Source organism: Archocentrus centrarchus, chromosome 14 (genome assembly GCF_007364275.1).
Source record: "Archocentrus centrarchus isolate MPI-CPG fArcCen1 chromosome 14, fArcCen1, whole genome shotgun sequence".
Classification (NCBI taxonomy): domain Eukaryota; kingdom Metazoa; phylum Chordata; class Actinopteri; order Cichliformes; family Cichlidae; genus Archocentrus; species Archocentrus centrarchus.
In genome coordinates, this window is record NC_044359.1 from 38185153 (window position 1) to 38194885 (window position 9733).

General features: G+C 43.2%; 1 protein-coding gene across 1 annotated transcript in view; it reads right to left on the minus strand.

Moving 5' to 3' along the window:
* Window positions 1-9511, minus strand: part of hlcs (holocarboxylase synthetase (biotin-(proprionyl-CoA-carboxylase (ATP-hydrolysing)) ligase)) — a 51276-nt gene extending 41765 nt beyond the window's left edge. The window contains 3 exon segments of the mRNA XM_030747010.1: window positions 180-342; window positions 3544-3684; window positions 9158-9511. Of these exon segments, the coding sequence (XP_030602870.1) occupies window positions 180-342; window positions 3544-3684; window positions 9158-9433 (580 nt within the window). The 5' untranslated portion in view covers window positions 9434-9511.
* Window positions 9512-9733: the final 222 nt, after the last annotated feature.

Consider the following 9733-nt stretch of genomic DNA (forward strand, 5'->3'; position numbering starts at 1 on the left):
GATTTATTCCTGCTGAACAGATTCGTTATGACATCAACTTTGCAATGCTCAGCATTCAACGACATGTGCACCGCAAGCGATTCATTAACACACAACTAAGGTATTCTGGGGTGTGGTACCATATAAATACACTAATAATACAAAAGGGGGCATAGAAAATGTACTTGAAGGCAACATACGGACTATCTTTGAAGGCACAAGTCCATTGTCCAGTTGCAGGCGATCTTCTATGAAAGCTATCCCAAGCCGACTGAAGTTATCCACACTGGCCTGAGCCACTGCCCTAAACGGCTGTCCAGGGCAACATGCCAGAGGGAGACAGTAGTCAGACCACTGCAGCACCTGCACACAACACAGACCACTGGTTAACTGACCCACTGTACTGACCCACAGAGTTCAGTGTGCCTGTCTACTACATCATCACCAGAACACTGACACACCATTGCTTCACCATGAGCGTGAAATATGATGGTTGCTTTGTAGATTTTCAAATGCACTACATAAAAACTAAATTAATAATAGAAGAACAAAAAATTACACCATTAGTAAAAACATGCAAACACCATCAAAGATTCAAACAGCAAAAATGATACTTGGGAAATTCTTTATATATAAATAGGATAAATTTAAATGTTGACTTATCTCTGACACACTTCTCTCCAATACCGAGTCTGAAAACAATCACAAATTTTAAAGAGTCCATATTATGCATTTTGTGCTTTTTCCATCATTTAGTCTTAATGTAGCTGTGAAAGATCCCAAAGATACAGGAAAAGACTCAAAGAAGAAACAGCTGCCTGAAATGCATCACTGCTGCTCCCTGGGCTTTCCTTGTATGACTTCAGCACATAGTGACATCATACCCAGAGACTTCAATGAGCTCTAAAAACACACTTACATTCACACAACTTGTTGTTGGCTGCAACAGCAAATTCAAGACTCTACATGCACTTCCCAGTACTTTAGGAACTTAAGACTCACTGGAGTACTTCTATTTTTGAAGGCAATATTAGAAAAATCAGAAAATCCAAATATATACACCATTAGCATGGCGGGCTGGCGCCTGCTTCCCTCTCAGCTCTCTATCTGAATGCAGCCAATTCTTAGTGAAGCTGCTTCTGTTTCTGCTGTCAGACAGTGGAGTCAGCATGAAATCATCGTGAGACAAATCCAGCTCATTAAGACTGAAGCAATAACCAGGCTTCATGTTTAAGCCATCGAAAATAAAGAAAATCTTGATTTTAATCACAGTGCCACTGTCTGACAAATCACATTCACGTGAACTTGAGCCTTTAACTGCCATCAGCAGCACTATTATTGAAGTGCTTTCTTACATTTACATGCAAAGTGAAGCTAAAGCTCTTTGTTAGCAGTCCACACCTCTTGGTGAGTTATCATTGTGATGTAACCAATGTTGTGTAGCATTCATTATGCCAACTGACCATCCAAGCACAACCATGGCTCTTAGATGGGGGTGTCCTTGAAAAGAAATGTGTTTCTTGAAAATGAAAGGAAATATGGTCTTTAAAAATAGCCTCTAAAAAAGGGCCTTTAACATTTATTGAAAGGCTGCAGATGTATCTAGGTGTAGTAACTGATGAACTTCTCCAGCAGAGGGGGCTCTTTGCCTTCTTTTCCCAGAGTGAGTCTCATTAAGCTGGTTTAAACTGGTAAAAGAGTGCGACTCGTTTGAGGAATCTATACAACAGACTGTACTTGATACTTTCCATGATTTTGTCTTCAGTTTTGTTTTACACTGCAGAAAAGCAGCTGTGATAGAGAAAAACTCCTGAATGAACGAGCAGAGCTTTCCAAACTGTTTCCCTGCACATTACTCCAGCTCTAGGATTGGAATGTCGAGTACTTATTTAGACATCAAAAATACATTTTTTGCTATAAAAAAAAAAAACAATAACTGTTAGCATCAAGCTGGGACAAAGAGATGCATCATCACAGTATCAGTATGATCTGTAAAATTTGAAGTCCATCCTCACCAAGTACCCTCTCCTGACCGCTCTCTTGGTCACTAATGCTGGTGCGCACAAACATAGTGCAAGATGCATTGATGCCAACGCCGCTGGGATTGAGTCTGGACCATTTGGAACATGGTAAACATGGCTGCTCGTGTGAGACAGAGAGGCCGGTCGAGGCAACTAAGGCTCAGCATATTCCTGGATGAAAATGGTAAGAAACGATGACTTTGTGTGGAGACGTTAAATGGCCTGTTTGAGATAGCAGTGACTGTTCAGGATTCGTCAACTTTGTTTTGTAGCACGCAGGTTGATGTGAAGTCTACAACATCTAAACCTAGTGACAGGCAGGCTGGCTAAAAACCCTCCAAGAAAGGATAAGCTGGCTTTTAACTTTTCTTGAATTTCTCAGGATACTTTTCTTGAAGTCATTCCTAAAATATAACCACTTAAACTGACTAAAAAAGTGGGAAAAAATCTTTTTTGGAGCTTTTAAGATTTCACAGGCTAATGGGAACCCTGTGTGCACACACACACTCCAAGCATATCATTATGACCACTGACAGGTGACGTGAATAACACTGATTGTCTCTTCGTCCTGGCACCTGTTACTAGGTGGCATCTATCAGGGAGCGAGTGAACATTTTGTCCTCAAAGCTGATGTTAGAGGCAGGAAAAATGGGTGAGTAAAGATTTGAGCAAGTCTGACAAGGACCCATTTATGATGGCTCGACGACTGAGTCAGAGCATCTCCAAAACTGCCTCTCCTGTGTGGTCATGGGTGACAAAGGCCCATTGATGCACATGGGGATCAAAGGCTACTGTAGCTCCAACTGCCAAAGTAGTTGATGCTCGTCCTGACAGAAAAATGTCAGGGTGCACGGTACACCACAGTTTGTTGCATATGGAGCAGCATAGATGCAGACCAGTCATGGTGCCCATGCTGACCCCTGTCCACCACTGAGAGCACCAGCAGTAGCACGTGAGCATCAGAACTGGACCACAGAACAATGGAAGAAGGTGGCCTGGTGTGACGAATCACGTTTCTTTTACATCACTGTGTCGCTTACCTGGGGAACACCTGGCACCAGGATGCACTATGGGAAAAGGGCAAGCGGGAGGAGTGTGATGCTTTAAGCAATGTTATACTGGGAAATCTCAGGTCCTGCCATCCATGTGGAGATTACTTTGACACCCTCCACCTACCTAAGCATTGTTGCTGACATGTACACCCTTTCATGGAAGCAGTATTCCCTGATGGCTGAGGCCTCTTTCAGCAGGATAATGCTCCCTGCCACGAAGCTAAAATGGTTCAGGAATAGTCTGAGGAGCGCAGCAATGAGTTTGAGGGGTTGACTTGGCCTCCAAAGTACCCAGATCTCAATCCAATCAAGCATCTGTGGGATGTGCTGGAAAAACAGATCTGCTGCTAACATCTAGGTGCCAAATACCACAGCACAGTTTCAATTCGTACCTTCACAGGTCATTTGTTATTTATTTATTTATATATATATATATATATATATATATATATACACAGTTTTGCTATTTGATAATGACTGTTGGTGCCTACTTTCTTATTGGATGGTTGCAGAGAAGGGTAGCCCACTTTGTGTCCTGTAGCTTCTATGATGAAAGAAATATTCTCTATTTGTGGACCACAAACCAGAGAGGACCCCAAAAGAACAGTCCATTTGCTAAGGTCATCACATACCTGGGGAAATACAGACAGAACAGAAAAGCATTCCAAACACTAAACAGCTGTTAGACATAAATTAGTAACAGGAGTCAGAAAACACTTTGATTGGAGGCACAGAATAACATCGAGCCATGCTGCAACGAGACAAATTTTTCAAAAGTGCAGTTATAGTAAAGTCAGTGAAAAAGTGTGTCGAGTGTGGGTCTAGCTTGAGCAGTATGCATGTATGCTGTGAGTTTAAACATCCTAGTTCACATCATTTGACTTATTGTGTTCATAAGATTTTCAGAAAGCTTGACCTTGAGGTCAAGTTTGCTTAGATTCAGACTCAGATTTTTAGTAGATACATCTATGGTATGAATTTGAACGTTGTAGGTCACACTGTTCTCAAGTTATGGCCAATGATTAAAGTTTCTGTGGAACAGATGCTAAGGCCACAACAATAGCTTGACTTTTTCTTCCAACAGCTGAGCTAACAAGTAATACCATTTAAACTGGATCCTGAGATGGACTGCAAACTAATGTAGGGAGGACAGTACAGGTGTGACGTGATCACGCCGTTTCTTTCCTGTCAGGGTTCCCTGCAACCAGGTGACAGTAAGAAGCTAAAGATCAAGGGCACTCGTACTCATCCAAAAGGTTGGATAACATGATTTCTGATTTGGTTTTCTTCAGGTTGAGGACGTTCATCTCCATCCACGATTGTACATTTCTAAAAGAGCTGATCAGAGCCTGAATAGAAGCATGGCTGTTGGTTTGTACTGGCAGATATAAGGTTGGCAAGATCCAGTAGAGTGGATTTGACCATAAGCGGGCCAGAGCATCCACATCCAGTGGAGTATCTGTATCTGACAGGGAGAAAAATAAGTGGGCAATGAGTGTTTTCCTGCAAGGTGAAGAAACCTACAGCAGCTCAGCCATATCTCCACTATATCTACTCCACCACCTGAGGGTGAAGACTCCACCCCCAACACTGGTCAGAAGACCTGGCACTTAAGCTGCCCGAAGAGACAGGAATCTTGTGCTGCTCCACAAAATTGCATCACTGGCCAGCCAGTGTCAGCTTATATCAGTGGTCAGAATGAGTGTCACCCTGGTGATTGATATAAGCTGTCACAGTGGATCTGTCCACTTTCACCAAAACATGTTACCATTGAGATACAGCAGAAAAATGCATTCATGCCAAGAACACTAACTGCAGCTTGAGCACATTTATGAGAAACTGAGTCAGCCTCTGAGACCAGACACCATTCACCACCCTACCCACCAAATGCTCCATGGATTCCAGACAGCCCCCCCCCCCCCCCCCCCCCCACACACACACACACACTGGCATCTATTACTGCCTGCTCTTGTGACTAGTAGGCCAGATGACAATCGCTTGGATAGGAGAATATTCTGATTTTGCTGAAAACCCTCTGAGCTAATGTCCAAATGACATGTTAAAATTTACATTCTGACAAGCAAACCTTGCACACTAGATTACTTTTGTGCTGGACAATGCATGTGCCTATAGTGTACAAAGGGGTGCAGTACGAGCGCTGTATGTACACAAAACACGGCGGCAGCAGAGTTTTCAGGTTTCCGGTGTTGTGCCAAAAAATGATTCCCGATTTTTTTTTTTTATGTATTATCTTTGTTAATCTAGACTGTGGTGCACGGGAGTTATGAAAAGCTTATATATAAAATGAAGAAATTACTTGTTTTGCAAATATATTTATGACTCTGCATTATTGTATCTACATTATAATCAATCCAGTCCTTTCTGGCTACTCTTCACAGAACTGTCATTTTAGATGTGTTACAATTTCTGCAGCCCTCTTGGCAGATCTCTCGGGGAAAAAGACATTTTTGCCTTCATTAATAAAGAATACATAAAAGTCACTTTTCCAAGAAGTGATTGTAGCTTCTACCTTGTGACAGGAGTGTTGTTTCTCACTCAAAGTGGCGTAATATCATTCATGAGCGATATCTTTGATACATGTTTCACTGATTTTAGGTCACTGATTTAATCTACAGCAATTTACATGCAACAAATCATTTTTTTTCCCCCCAATACTGGAATATCACGTTTTGGCAGACGATCACTTTTTGACACAACACTGTCATATCTCCAAAACTCTCCAAAAGTCACTGATGTCACTGGAAAAAGTCACTAAATTTGTTGCTAGTCGACTTTTGGTGGGGAAAAAAAAAAAAGTCCCTCCTGCACTTTCCTACTCTGGGTGTCACATGTTTAGTTACTCCTCGGCCTCCTTTAGCAGTAACGGTACTTGTAATAAATGTAGTCTGTTTGTAGCTCTGGAGGCCAGGCTTTCTGAACTGGAGACTCGGCTCCGCACCCTGGAAAATCCTACATCTAGCCAGGCCCCTGTAGCGGGTGCGGACCATGGTAGCTTAGCCGCCGTTAGCTCCCCCCAGCAGATCCCGAGCAGCAGGGAAAACAGGCCAGCTGGGTGACGGTGAGGAGGAAGCGTAGTCCTAAGCAGAAGCCCCGGGTACACCACCAACCTGTTCACGTCTCTAACCCTAACCCCTAACCCTGTTTTGAGAACCGTGAAGCTAGAGACACCGGCGACCATAGTCAAATGTCTTCCAGGGGCCAGAGCAGGCGACATTCATGGAAATTTGAAACTGCTGGCTAAGGCTAATCGTAGATTTGGTAAGATCGTTATTCACGTCGGCAGTAATGACACCCGGTTACGCCAATCGGAGGTCACTAAAATTAATATTGACTCGGTGTGTAACTTTGCAAAAACGATGTCGGACTCTGTAGTTTTCTCTGGGCCCCTCCCCAATCAGACCAGGAGCCACATGTTTAGCCGCATGTTCTCCTTGAATCGCTGGCTGTCTGAGTGGTGTCCAAAAAATGACGTGGGCTTCATAAATAACTGGCAAAGTTTCTGGGGAAAACCTGGTCTTGTTAGGAGAGACGGCATCCATCCCACTTTGGATGGAGCAGCTCTCATTTCTAGAAATCTGGCCAAATTTATTAACCCTCCTAAAACCTGACTACCCAGGGTTGAGACCAGGAAGCAGAGTTGCAGTCTTACACGCCTCTCTGCAGCTTCTCTCCTCCTGCCATCCCCCCAAAACCCCATCCCCATAGAGTCGGTGCTGCTCCCAGACCACCAAAAACCAAAGCTAAAATCAGCAAAAAGCTATTTAAGCATAAAAATTCAAAAACAATAAATAATACCGCTTCATCAACTGCACCAAAGAATAAAACAATTAAATGTGGATTGTTAAACATTAGGTCTCTCTCTTCCAAGTCCCTATTAGTAAATGATTTAATAATTGATCAACGTATTGATTTATTCTGCCTTACAGAAACCTGGTTACAGCAGGATGAATATGTTAGTTTAAATGAATCAACACCCCCGAGTCACAGTAACTGTCAGAATGCTCGAAGCACAGGTCGAGGAGGAGGAGTAGCTGCAATCTTCAATTCCAGCTTATTAATTAATCAAAGACCCAGACAAAGTTTTCATTCTTTTGAAAGCCTGACTCTTAGTCTTGTCCATCCTAATTGGGAAAATCAAAAACCTGTTTTATTTGTTATTATCTATCGTCCACCTGGTTGCAGTCTGACACGTGCAACCTTTCCATTAATTTCAGAGGCGGGAAGTAACGAAGTACAAATACTTTGTTACTGTGCTTTAGTAGATTTTTTAGGTATCTGTACTTTACTTGAGTATTTATTTTTCTGAGTAATTTTTACTTTTACTCCCTACATTTTTACACATGTATCTGTACTTTCTACTTCTTACATTTTCAAACAGACTCGTTACTTTTTAACACGTCAGAGAAAAGTTTGCATTTCCGTCAAACATCAAACGATCTGAGCCTAAACGGAGGAATAATAACAGATAAGAGACAATCGTACTGTGTGTCCTCCATCATCAGGGCTTATCGGGTACAAAGGGATTAAATACGGAAAACCCATATAATTAATGTATCATTTATAGCGCTATAATCGGGCCGGACCGAGTCCGTAAGTTGTGCTCGCGGGACATAAACAGCTTAGCTAGCGCTACTGAAGAGGAGCGAGCATGAAGGGAGTAACGTGTGGCAGGTAAATGCAGCGTTTCTAAATGCTCAACAAATATCAGCAAACACACAAAGTGTGTGCAGTTTGTCACACAGTGTGTCTGCTAGCTAAAAGAAGAGCTGCTGTATTTCAGGGAGAGAAAAGAGAGAGAAGTTCACTCAGAGATGGAGAAAGAGGAAGGAGAGGAAGAAGAGAGGTTAGATTTAAAGCTAAGGACTGGAAAATAAACTGAAGTATGCTGACTTTGTGTTATTCAAAGACTGTATGAAAATACTGCAGTTTAGTGTGTAATAAACAGGTCAGCTTGTTGTACTGTATTTACAGTAAAGCTCTGTGTTGGTGCACAGAGGCTGTGTTCATGGTCAGAGTTACAGGTTCCATCAGTGCAGCAGAGATGAGTTTGAATCAAAGCTGCTGATGCTGAGATCACTGAATCCAGCATTTCTACAGCCTGTATGCTGTCAGTGTAGGGGATGGAGATCAGCTCAGAGAGCTGTGAAATACTGGGTTACATCTTTGTGAGTTCAGTTCATCCACACAGAGCAGTAAACCTCAGAGCAGCAGCAGCAGGTCAGCTGATCACAGCCTGCACACCAACATCATTTACTGCAGCTCACAATAGAAAGCTGTGGTTCTTCTCCCCATGCAGAGACACTACAGCTGATCTTAGGGTTCCTCCACCTTCTGAATCCCACTGTAACCCCTGAGTATCCTCATGTTGGTGTTTAGGTGGAGGCACAGTCACCCTCTACTATGGAGGACACAGAGAACAGAGCTGTGTTTAAATTCACTTTAACAGTTTGTGTCCTACAGAACAGATTCAAGCTGAGTGCATTCATTAGGATTAAAATTTAGATTGGAATAACATTTGTATTCTCATGTAATATTATTTTATATTATTACAATAATATATAATGAGGTTCGGTTAGCTTTACACAAAAACAGCAGGTAGAAACGTCCTCCAAAGAACTACTTTTACTTTCTTACTTTGAGTACATTTCAGAGCCTGTACTTTTTACTTTTACTTAAGTAAAGAAGGTGAACCGGTACTTCAGCTTTTACCAAGTATTTTTTTAACACAAGTACTTGTACTTCTACTTAAGTACAGTATGTCAGTACTTTTGCCACCTGTGATTAATTTGCCCTGAAATCACTGCAGAAAGGTGAAAGTTCAAAGACCAGCCGGTTTCCACCTGCGGAGCGTGTTTCTGCTGTCAAAGCTAACGCGCTGCCTGCAACACTCCAACATACAACTTCGAGGTGGAAGCTGCTGTCGCAGCTACAAGAACGTGTGAGCTCTGGAAACCCATCGGGCAAAGACAGGCCTCGTTTTTAGAGCCCTTCTCTCTGAGGTAGCTGTGACAGGGCCAGTTGGTGCCCGGCCACCATACTGGATAAATGTGGCGTTATTCGACTAAAGCCTGTCCGGGAACCAACCTGAGGCTCCGTGACATAGACGGCCTTATCTCCTAGCTGAAGGAAGATGTTGTCCTCGAGCAGGGGCGAGCTGGTGCGCCTGCGCGCAGCTGCGTGGAGTTCACCTGGAAGCACCGTGGACGGTGTTGAGGCCGAGCTGGAGCCGGAGCAGAGGCTGAAGCTGAAGCTGCTGCTGTTCAGTCTAGACAGACTGTTGCGGATCAGCACCGAGTAGCACTTGTGAAAGCGCACCCAGAGGTAGACGTAGCACAGCGTTATTAGCATCTTATCCCGCATAGACGAACGCAGCCATCGTGCTTCCTGTGATCTGTGTGAACCTGACAGCTCGGCGCATCAGAGCGGGTAACCTGCAGCTCTTCCTCGTTGGTTTTAATGGCAGGCATCAACAAACATCAAGGCGCATCAGCGCCATCTATACAGGAAGTCGGACAAAACTTCTAGTTCCTCTTCTTCGGGTTTGGCATTCGCCACCTATTGGACCGGAGTGTCACAGACATTTATAAACCATTACACAGACAGATAGATACGTATATGGTCGCAGAGGCTTGGCAGGAAACGTCCTCCTCATTAGGAGAT